The 10,937-nt window shown below is 46.9% G+C and overlaps 1 protein-coding gene across 1 annotated transcript in view; it reads right to left on the reverse strand.

Annotated features, from left to right (window-relative positions):
* Positions 1–780: 780 nt before the first annotated feature.
* Positions 781–10,937, reverse strand: part of Vash2 (vasohibin 2) — a 31,482-nt gene continuing 21,325 nt past the window's right edge. Inside the window, exons 8-9 of the mRNA XM_021198049.2 lie at positions 8,733–8,755; positions 781–3,499 (exon numbers count right to left, since the gene is read on the reverse strand). Coding sequence (XP_021053708.1) covers positions 3,427–3,499; positions 8,733–8,755 — 96 coding nt within the window. The 3' untranslated portion in view covers positions 781–3,426. The remainder of the gene's footprint in view (positions 3,500–8,732; positions 8,756–10,937) is intronic.

Consider the following 10,937-nt stretch of genomic DNA (forward strand, 5'->3'; position numbering starts at 1 on the left):
GGATGTATTGAGTGAATTTGTATAGACATCATTGTGAACAAACTAACATTCATAAAAACCTTTGTAAAGTTTTTATATCCTGATAAATATAATGTGAATTTAGGCCTATTTCATGTATAGCACTTGGATACAGTTAATTTATAAATTGCTGATAGCTTAATGTTAATCTGTGGCCACATAACACTTCTCACAAGCTTTTAAAGCTCCAATAAAAATTATCTATTTTCTCTACTGTTGTGGACAGAGGAGCTGGCAACTCCTCTTGGTTTACCTGCCAAGCACAGTCAGATCTTTCACAGGCTAAAGTGTGAACTACCATGTGCCTAGTTTGTGTGTGTGTGTGTGTGTTTGTGTGTGTGTGTTTGCTTGCACATGTGTGTCTGGAAGCCAGAGGTGAGCCCTCTGGAGCCATCTACCTTTCATTTTTAAGACAGGCTCTCTCACTGGCCTAGAACATGCCAAAGTAGGGTAAGCTGGCAGGCCAGCAAGGCTCAGAGATCGTCCTGTCTGCCTTCCTCATGTGAGACTTCGTGTGGGTACCTGGCTTTTCACATGGGTCCTGGGGAATCACACTTGTGCTCTCTAACTGAGCCATCTCCCAGCCTCATGCTGGCCAGGTTGTAAGTGCAAAGGGAAGTGTGATGATATCCTAGTTTTTACTATACCTTTTACCATCAAGACAATAGACACTTGAAATCTTGTCTTTCAGGATTGAGCATCTGCTAGTTTTTAATCTTTTGTTTTTTAAAAAAAGTTATAAGGCATAGAGTCCTTTGTACCTGTAAGCTGTAATACATAGTTGCACATTTGTTGGGCTTTGTGTTAAGTGTGCTGAGCTGCAGATATTGGCCTGTCACCTTCCTCAGCTCTTTCGTTACCTTTCAGTCATTATCAGAATGAGGCTAAGAGGCAAGTAATTGACATACAGGAAAATAGAATAATATTTAACAAAGTCTAGAAGAGGAAACACAGTGGTCAGTATGTTCAGTGGGACAAAACAGCAACAAAACAAACATCGTGAAGTCCTTCAGTTTCCAGAAGGGTTTTATTACAGTTCCATGCTGTGTGTGGACATGATGAGAGAGTGGAGCCTGAAGCATGCACTTGTGGTGTTCTGTAGAATACCATCAAGTCTTCACGGACTTAGAAAAATACCACTGAAACAATCACGGTTCTTCAGAAATATTTTTTAAAAATGTATTGGCCAGATCAAAGTCTAAGAGAATAAACAAGAATCTGAAGTATATGTCAAAAAAACTGTACAAGNTTGTACATAAAAGTCTAGCCTAGGAAAGCCTTGTGTAGTAAGCTGGAGGGCTGCAAAGGCTTCCCTTTGCTTACTCATGTCTGCTGAGGACACCCAGCTGACTCAAGGAAAGGGGTGTGCTCACGGTTCCCACGTGTGCAGAAAACACCTGGGCCACCTNGCACAACCAACAGCAGTCAGCTTGAAACTTGTCATTCAGCTCAGGGCATCTTGCCATGGTGCATAGGATAAGCTTGTTCCTGTCAAGTCAGTTTTCATCTTCATCTTCATCACAGCCAGGCTGAAAGGTCAGTCTGAGAGGTCAGATGTGCTGGGTTCATTTTTGCCGCCTTATTCCAATAAACTATTGCACAAGAATGTAGGTGTTTCGGGACTTCCTTCTGTTTTTTTTTTTTTTTTGGAAGTTAGTGTAATTACAGGCAGTAAAATTGAGTGACAAAGAGCCTTTTAAGTGTTTCTGTGACCTTGCCTTGAAAAATGAACCTAAAAATCAGAAAGTAGTTGTGGAAGAGATGAAACGACGAGTGTCACAGCTGGCTGCTGTTCTTTCCCTTGCCACACAACAAGGTTGTCCTGCTGTTTGGCGTTCTGTTCCTGGGAGCTGTCCTTGAACACAGGCAGCTGCAGGCACTTGGCCTAGTGGCTTCCTTTACCAGATTGCTCCTTGGAACATTTAAATGCACACTGCCCTGAGGCTGACAACAGGTAGCAGCTCGTGAGGACATGTGGAGGCCCCATAACTCACTTTGAACTACAGTAACAGGATTCTTGAAGAAAGCCATCAAGTTCAGAATTTGAAGCTTACACTCTGTTTTAGTTTCCTGGTCCTGTCCTCCAAAGGACGCTAAGCTTTTCCAAGAAAACNACTTTTCATTAAGAATACTGGCTTAAGGGTGGAGTGAGGGTTTTTTGCACATGCTTTTGCCCTCCTTGTGGCCCTTGGTTTTCCTGGTGGACTCCAAGCGGATGGTTGACTTTGAGCTCCGCAGTCACAGCCAGAGGGTAGCATGCTGAGCTCTCAGGGCTAGCCACTCAGCTGGAGCTGGTCCTCTGTTCTCCTGAGTTGGCATGGTGACTGCACTAAGATAAATGACTCGAAGCTGTGCTTCCTCCTTCATGGTCTGGAAGCAGAAGCTGTGCTGTAGTAGCCACAGGCAGGCACACTGCTTCAGGGCCTGGGTAACATTGTGGCACAACACTGCTGAAACTTTTCCTTTAAGACAGGCTTAATCCTTGAGGTCCTGGTTTCCCCCAGCACTTCCTAATGCCGTGAAGTGGTACCTAAAGACAAGCTACTGGAAAACAGTCCATCATCATGTTTGCCTTCATGTGAGACAGCAGAACACATTAACAAGGAGCCACTAGGAACCAAGGCTGACCTCCTGTCTGGGATGTCTCAGCACTGCTACGGTTTTTTGGGAGCAGATGATCTCTTGTGCCTTTTGCTTGCCTCAGAAAAGGCTTAAATGTCATCAACACCATGAACTAGAGCTTAACATGCTTGTTAGAAGAAAACCTGTCAGCAGATGCTTTAAGAAAAGTGACTCAAAGATCCTAAAGCGTTTTCCCTTATTGCCAAAATTTGAGTGCTTCTAAAGCATTTGCATATAACAACTTAAATCTAATCTCATGTGTGAACCAGAAAAAAACAAACCCCCCAAACCATTGAGATCCCTATAGGAAACAATACAAATGGAATATAAAAACTCACTAAGATTGCATATCTGATGCCAAAATGTTGAGGTAATATCAACTGCTTAAAAAAAAACCCACCCATCTTTGCTTGTTATTGCTGAGGAGACNGTAATACTGGCTGAGTTGCCTGCTGTACCAAAAAGTGGGAAGAACTCCATAAACGGTTACTAGAGCTGAGGCATAATGTCCAAAGCAAGCGGAACAGTCGGCAAATGGAGAAAAGTAGAAAACTGCAGTCAGCATTGTTCTTGAGATCCTGAGTGAGGGAGTCAGTCAACCCAGGGCTTTGCCCATCACTTCAGCCCAGTCATGCCTGCTGCCCAGTGAGTTTTTCAAAACCCACTCAGATTCTATCTCCAGGTAAATCCTTCAAAATCAAAAACTCCACAAGTTGCAGTTCCTCCTGAAGCTGCTGGGTAAAGTGCAGAGAAGAGCACCATAGAAGCCTTGCCGGCCTGGCTCGGCTAGATCCGGATCTGATAGCCCACTTCGTTCAGAGTGCCGAGGTCAGCCACCTTCTTCTCCGTCAGAGCAGGCCTAAGGGTAAAGGCAGAAGGATGATAGAGGGACCAACACAGAGGACAGAAGCTCTTCGAGGGCCTGCAGTGTGGTTAGCTAACCCTTCCAGGATTTGCCTGCTCCCCGCACCCGCACTCTCTCGGCTCCCGATTCTCGATCTACCTTGACAGGTTTTAAGGAAAGACTTTCAATGAAGAAATTTAAAAGCATCTCTGGTATCGAATGAGTCTTTAAGCCTGAACTTAATCACATTAACTTTGTAAAACTATAACAAACAACCTTGAAAACACCACAGCAAAGTTAAGCAGACTCTCAACAGGGTTTCACTGTTTCCCAGGGTGAAACATCCTCCAGCCTGAGTCTCCCATGTGCGGATATTATAGGTGCATAGCACTAAGTTCAGGGCTACAATTTTTGAAACCCAATACCTCTCAGGTCCTAACAAGTCACATATAATATAGGACTAAGCCAAATTCTTTTGGCAACAGTGAGCCCAGGGATCATGAGACTGGGTTTTGGTGGACATTCAGTTACCCCTGAGAAATGTTCACACCGTAGGCTTGAATGTGTAAAATCAAGCTGTGTTGCCCGCTATGGTGGCCCACACCTTAATCCCAGCATTCAGAAGGCAGAAGCAGGTGGAGCTCTGAGTTTGACGCCAGCCTTATCTATAGAGTATGTTCTAAGACAGCCACAGATATGTAGAGAAATCCTGCCTCAAAAAAAAGAAAAAAAAGAAAAAAAAAAGAAAAAGAAAAAAAAAAGAAAAAGAAAAAGAAAGAAAGAAAGAAAAAGAAAAAAAGAAAATGGAGGTGTGCTTTTCAGAAATCCCTGAAACCACATGCCACAGCATAAAACTACCCAGAGCGAAGCATCTTTGCTAAGAAACTCCTAAAGCACGTGCCAGCTTTCCAGGATGACACTGTGTAAGCCTTCTGACAGCTTTCACTATCTGATGAACCCCTTATCACTGTGGGTCAACATGAGCAAGACTGTAAGTGGGAATTAGGATGCTGGTGAGTTCCACTTGAGGAGTTCTGTCATCTTCACAAGAGCATCAACGATGTCTTTAAATGACATCCAATGACACTACCTTAAGGGCTAAAAAATGAAAATTCAGGTATAAGAAAGCTCTTAAACCTTTGAAAGATTTCTCTCTAGTGAATTGTTTCCTCTTGACAGGAAAGTAGTACAGCTCTCTCAACTGCAAACGAACAGCAGACTCTGTAGCTCAGCAGCCTGTCTCTCTTAAGAAGGGCTTGGCCACCTTAAAACACTTCACTCTCCTGTGGTAAGCAAGCACTGGGCCACTGAGCTCTCCCCAGGTCCCTTTTCATTTTATATTGGAGATGAAATCCCAGTTACCAGGCAGCCTTGAACTTGGAATCCTCCTGCCTCTCAAGTAGCCACTAAGAGATTCTGACATCTTGATCTATGATCATTCTCTATGAAACAACTTCACAGTGGTCACTAAAACTTGCTACTTGACCCCACTAAAGAACTTGTATTTTAGTCCCCTGTGGGTGGTGGCATGACTTGGTCAGCACCACGTTTGTGTGTCTTCTCATGGTTTCTGGGATGCCCACAGTAATGTATGGGAATGTAAATGGATGTACACACACTTCACTCAGCGGTGTCAGTGAGCTCAAGGCCTTCAGAGTGATGGTGCTGTGGTCCAATCATGCCCTAGATAGAGATCAGCTACTTTAAACAGGACCACTGCCTACAAACCGTGAAGAGTGACTTCCAGGACCCACCTGGGGACCCTTTGTGGGTTAATAGCCAAAAGGAAAGTAAAAGTAAAAAAAAAAAAAAAAAAAAAAAAAAGGAAACAAGGCAGGAAAGAAGAAAAAGTCAGCCTTTGGAGAAGCCGACTCCAGTGAAGAGATGGCCTTCCCTTCTATTTTCCTGTAGATGTTCGTGTGAGGATGTGTGTGGAGATATGTGTCCAAGTGTGTCCATTGCATGTGGAGGCCATCAGCTGGCCTGTTATCTTCCTTACTTACTTCACCTAAGTTAATTTTATTTTCTTGAGATGGGATCTCTCACTCAACTTTCAGCTTGTAGAATGAGGCTTCCAGAAAGCCTCACATCACCCTGTCTCCCTTGCCCCACATAGTGGGCTTACAGTGTGTGTGCTGCCATACCTGGCTTGTTATGTGTTATCCAGGATCTGAACTCAGGGACCTCAAGCTTGTGTAACAAGCAGTCAACTCAGCCCCTCTTTTCTACTGATTGTCTCAATATAGTCTAAACTGGTCTTGAACTTGAGGACTCAAGTGATCTTCCTGACTCCCACCTCTCAAGTAACTGGAAAAATGGATGCACTACCACGTCAGGCTCCCCTGGATTCTCTAATCTGCTCTTGAGCTAACCCCACTCAAAAGGCTCTGCAGATAACCATCAGAAAAGAGCTACAGGGAATTGACTCCCAGAATTGGGAAGAAGTTGGTTTAAGTTGACAGGGGCTTAGAAATACAGACTCCAATCTCCTTGCCCACATTCCTCTAAGAACTCCTAGTGGGTAGAGTTGAGAGGTTTAAAAAGCTTGACTGTTCTTTGTAGAAGGTGCTCCTAACATTAGAGGGAGGGAGACTATGGCTCAGTCATTAAAGGCACTTGTCACCAAACATGACCCACATGGAAGGTAAGAATGCACAGGTTGTCCTCTGCCCCTCACGTGTATGGTGTTCTTACACACATAAATGTAGTGATAATAATAAGACCAAAACACTCGAGGGAGCAGAGGGAGCCCTGGGAGAGGGGAAGGCTGTCTCCCCCTTTAGAAACTTGATCTTAATTGAGGCTGGTGAAGTCACTCTTACCATCCCACTCAGCTGACTGTTGTGTCAACCCAGTGACACAGATGTTCCTAAAGGATTATTTAGGCAAGTGCAAAGACAGAGGAATGTGGAGCTGGAAGTGGCTTCAGATGTGAGCAGAGGGTAGCGTAAGCCCCTAGAACCATATATGGGACCCAGCTGACAGCCTTGAGCCAACTGTGGTTATTTTCCTCCCTGAGCACTCAGCAGATTTAGAAACAACTTGCTGGCCTTAGGTAAAGATGAGATAACAGCATGACAATGGCATCCAAGAAACTTTCCTGATGCAGACCAGCTCACCGAGCCCAGTGTCTGAAGCCACTGGGGCATGATCAAAGTTGTCCCTTTTAAAAAGCAAGACTAGCTGGCTGGAACAAAGCCTGCCTGAAGGAAGCTATGGGCAGAAGAGCCTTTTATTGACCTATGTCTGGGAGCCAGCAGTGCTGGTCTAGCCTCTGATGCTGGTCTAGCTTGTGGTTATGGCAAATATATATGTCCACAGAAGGAGTCAGCTTGGAGTGTCCATGTCTCCTGTGGTCCCTCCTCTCCAGTTTTTCTTTTACTTCTGTTTTCTGTCGGCCTTCCCTCTCCTGCATGGCAGCATGAATCCTTTCTTCCCTAGTCCTGTCCCGTAGGAGGCAAGGTATACGAGGAACCAGGGAGACCATCCCCTACCCATTCACCTCAGTCCACTTTAAACAGAAGCCTCCATAGATACCCTTTGAGGCTCCTCCTAATCTCCAATGCAGATAGAGAGCAGAGTGGCCAGGGTTTCTGATTCGGAGGAGAGCGTGGCCTTATGAGCTTTGCAGCATCCTCATGTCCCCACAAGTGCAGGGCTCTGGATGACCACACTGTTCCAAGGCTACCTGGCCTACAGGTAGATCCCATCTCCACACTCCCCACTGGAAAGAGTTAATGAGGGGCTCCTGGGAACCTGCTCAGCCAGGGAGAAAGGCTATGGAGATGGGTCTGAATCTGGGGGCCTTGGGAGTTGGGTACAGCCACCTCTCCTTTTTTTGAGAAGTTTACAATATGCTGACCTATGACTGCCCTGCAGGAGCTACAATAGACCTTGGGGGGCAACAATGGGAAAGGGATGGAAGGTAAAACACTTGGGGACCCAGCTCCTTCTGGCCCTTCTTTCCACTCTCAGGACACTCTGGTGTCAGGAGGGGTGGGGCCCTGGCACCCGAAGCTTCGAACTCACAACTGTAGCTGTCTAACAGCTGTCTTCCTTGGATGCAGATGAAGGTGCTGGTGTGGCCGATTGTCTTGGCTGCATGACAAAGTGGTAGAGATTAGGGTCTGGGACAAGGAAAGTCAATCTCTTTCTACCTCCTGTGAGGGGGACTCAGAGGCACCTCCCAGATTGACTTCAGTGAGGCCTGAGCTTGGGGACCAGTCAAGTTTACCTGGAGACCATCTCAGTCAGGCCTGCCAGGACCGGACAAGTCTGAAGTATGATTGGCCTTCAACACTTTCATCTTGCCACGTTGGTTGTTAATGTAAACACTTTGCCTTGGTTCATAAAGCCCAGTGGGGGGTGGGTGTGCTGCTGAATGGCTTTGGGGAGCTCAAGTTGTGGTCCCCACCCAGCAGCAGAACTGAGGGCTTGTCAAAAATAAAAACGCAGATTCCCGTCCCTAAGTTGCTGGTTCAGAAGTTCCAGGAAAGGGTGGTTACCCCCATTCTGATTTGGAACAAGGCCCCTCTGAGATCCAGGATCCACCTGTCAGTGAGGCCCCCAGCCTGGGGTTGCAGCCCTCATTCTGCAACCCTGGCTGTCTTTTCCAGACAGCATGGCTTCCTTCCCCTGGCACAAGGCCACCAGAGGCACAAACCATTAGCCTCTCTTCTTGTTGGTCTACCTGGAGCCCCTCTAACCCCTCCCTGCCCCTAACCCACTCTGTAGCATCCCATCCCTCTGTCTCTGACTGCCCCAAAACCTTGCTTCCTGAATTCACCACTTTCTTTTTGAACCTTCACCTCTTGCCCCCGGTTATTTCCACCTGGTCATCAAAGACCGTGTAGTTCTCTTCAGTTCTGCAAGGAAAAAGCCCAGAGGGAATACACTATGTTCTACAAACTACTTCAAGAAATCTACTCTAATTCTGCTCCTCTTCAAAGTAAGGAAACCAAGGCCCAAAGAAATGGTTTGCCCAAAGCCACCATCCTAGTTCACTGGCTCTCAGCTCAGGGCTCATCCTATGTGCTGTCTTCCTGGCTTCCCTCATCCTATGTGCTGTCTTCCTGGCTTCTCGCATCATTCTCCTTTTCACAGGCTTAGCCCTGTCATGCCCTGTCACACTGCTCCAAAGATGCCCAGAGTCCCCAGTATCTTCCACTCGAACCTCCTCAGGGTCAGCTCCTCCCCCAGCCTCACTGCTCATGCTGTTTTTGAGTTGACACTTTTGCCATTGGATCACGAGTCCTCACCTTGACCCCGCCTAGAGCTCCCATCATGGGGGTGAAATGAGCCATGGGGCATGAAAGCAGGAGGGTGACAAAGTGAGCCCCCTCTTCTTGGAGACCATCCTTCCTGGCTTAGGGGACACTACCTGCCCTCATCCTTTCTCCTCACTCCCAGGCTCTCCGATAGACCAGGTGGGCAGAGGGTCAGTGGGTTCCCCAGAGTAGGGCTGGTGAGGTTTGGTCTTTTGCTATTTATTGTTGTACTAAATACTGACCCCCAAGGCCTTGTTGCCCCCAGGGATGAGAGAATCCCCACGGAGACCCAAGTAACACTAAACATTGCCCCCCCGAGTTATTCCCGATTGATGAGTAAAGATGCCTACAACCTATAGCTGGGCAGAATTGAGATAGGTGGAGCATTTGGTTCCCAAGCTTGGGGTTGGAGGAAAACCACGAGGAAGAGAACCATGAGGAGGGAGAAGGAGAGAGGAAGATGCCATGGAGTAAGGGATCATAAGAACAGTTGGTGTGGGCTAGCCACTGGAGTGAAGAGCAGCCCATGTGGAACAAGCTGTAACTCGGGGGGGGGGTAAAATAATAGCTTAGAGGGTAGATATCTGCCCAGCTCTAGTGTTGTTTAAGGCTCACTATAAATATAAAAGTCATGCATCTTTTATTTATCTGGGAACTGAATGATCAAAGGTGAGGTAGAAACCCTGGATTGAGAGTAAATATTTATTACTACATAGGGCAGCGGGGAGCTGTCTAACACCCACCATTGACAAGGGCAACAGCACACGTGGAGCCAGAATCTCCCCCTTAGCCATCCCTTCCTCATCTCCTAGTTGGTCTCTGCTTTCTCTGGCCTCCCCAAAGCTACTCATTGCTTTCTTCCTCTTTCCTCACCAATGAGTCACTGTTTGAACTGTCACTTCTGGGTAGGAGCCTTCAGTTTTAAAGCTGTCTTTAAACCTCAGGTCTCTACTATCAGCACTTTCTAGAACATTCCTCCTGGGAGCCCGAGAAGCACTTCAGAGCCCCAAGTTTCAACTCATACTTTGCACTGCCTCTCCATCAAACCATCATCATCAGACTCCTGAGCTCATCCTGATTGCCACTCTGCATGTCCCCTCAGTCACTCACTTTTACTGGTTAAGAACTTTCCACTCCTCTGCCGACACTGACTTTCCATGGGTCCAGGGACTCCAACCAGTGGCCTGCCAATGGCTGTCATTCTATGCAGAGATCACTGCCCCAGAGAAACGCTGTTCCTGTGTACTGGCCCAGGTTCTTTGGGGAAGAGCATCCTCTGTGGGCAGTTCAATTCCTACTGCTCATGGGAGCTTCAAAGGAATTAATGACTGTTACCTTCATGGACAGAGGGAACAATACATCAAAAGACAGGCTCCCCTTTCTGCTGCTGGGTCTGTGTCACTGACCTGTCAGGAAGGGTTTCTCTGTTCACAGTTCTGAGACAGCAGCACAGCTGGAATGGATGACTGAGTCAAGAGAGTTTAGGCTCAGTGAGGATGGGTGTCAAGGTCAGAGGGTGACATGGTGAGGATGGGTATCACAGTCAGAGACAGGCATTGAGGGCAAGACTGGGCCACACATGGAAGGTGAGAAGCCATTGGCCTCTCTAAGAAAATGGCCATATGCTGGAACATCAGATCTCAACCTTTCTTGCCTTAGAAGTCCTGGACTCCCTCTTCCCACTCCTGGATGCCTATCATTTTAGGAAGTCTCTGCTAGCTGTCCATGTTAAACCTGGGGGTTGGGGGAGGGACAGTGGGATGTGGAGTGACAAGCAAGAGCCTTCTTTGAAACACTTTGTCCTAACCTGTTATCCCCAAACAGAAGCACCCTCTTCCCATCACCTCCCTAGAGTCTAGGGAGTTGTCCTGGCGCCCTTTCTAACCAGCTACAGGACTCCGGACCAAGATAACCAACTCTTTTTGTGTTCGGGTCTCCCCATCCAGAAGTGAACACAGCAGAACCTTCCCTTCATAGCCTATGGGATGAACATATTGATCAGAACATGCTTTTGTGAAAGTGAAGAAGGCACCATTAAGAATCCATACCCGGGCTGGTGAGATGGCTCAGCAGGTAAGATCACCCATCTGCTCTTCCAAAGGTCCTGAGTTCAAATCCCAGCAACCACATGGTGGCTCACAACCATCTGTAACGAGATCTGGCGCCCTCTTCTGGAGTGTCTGAAG

The sequence above is a fragment of the Mus pahari genome, chromosome 5, assembly GCF_900095145.1.
Source record: "Mus pahari chromosome 5, PAHARI_EIJ_v1.1, whole genome shotgun sequence".
NCBI classification, from domain to species: Eukaryota; Metazoa; Chordata; class Mammalia; order Rodentia; family Muridae; genus Mus; species Mus pahari.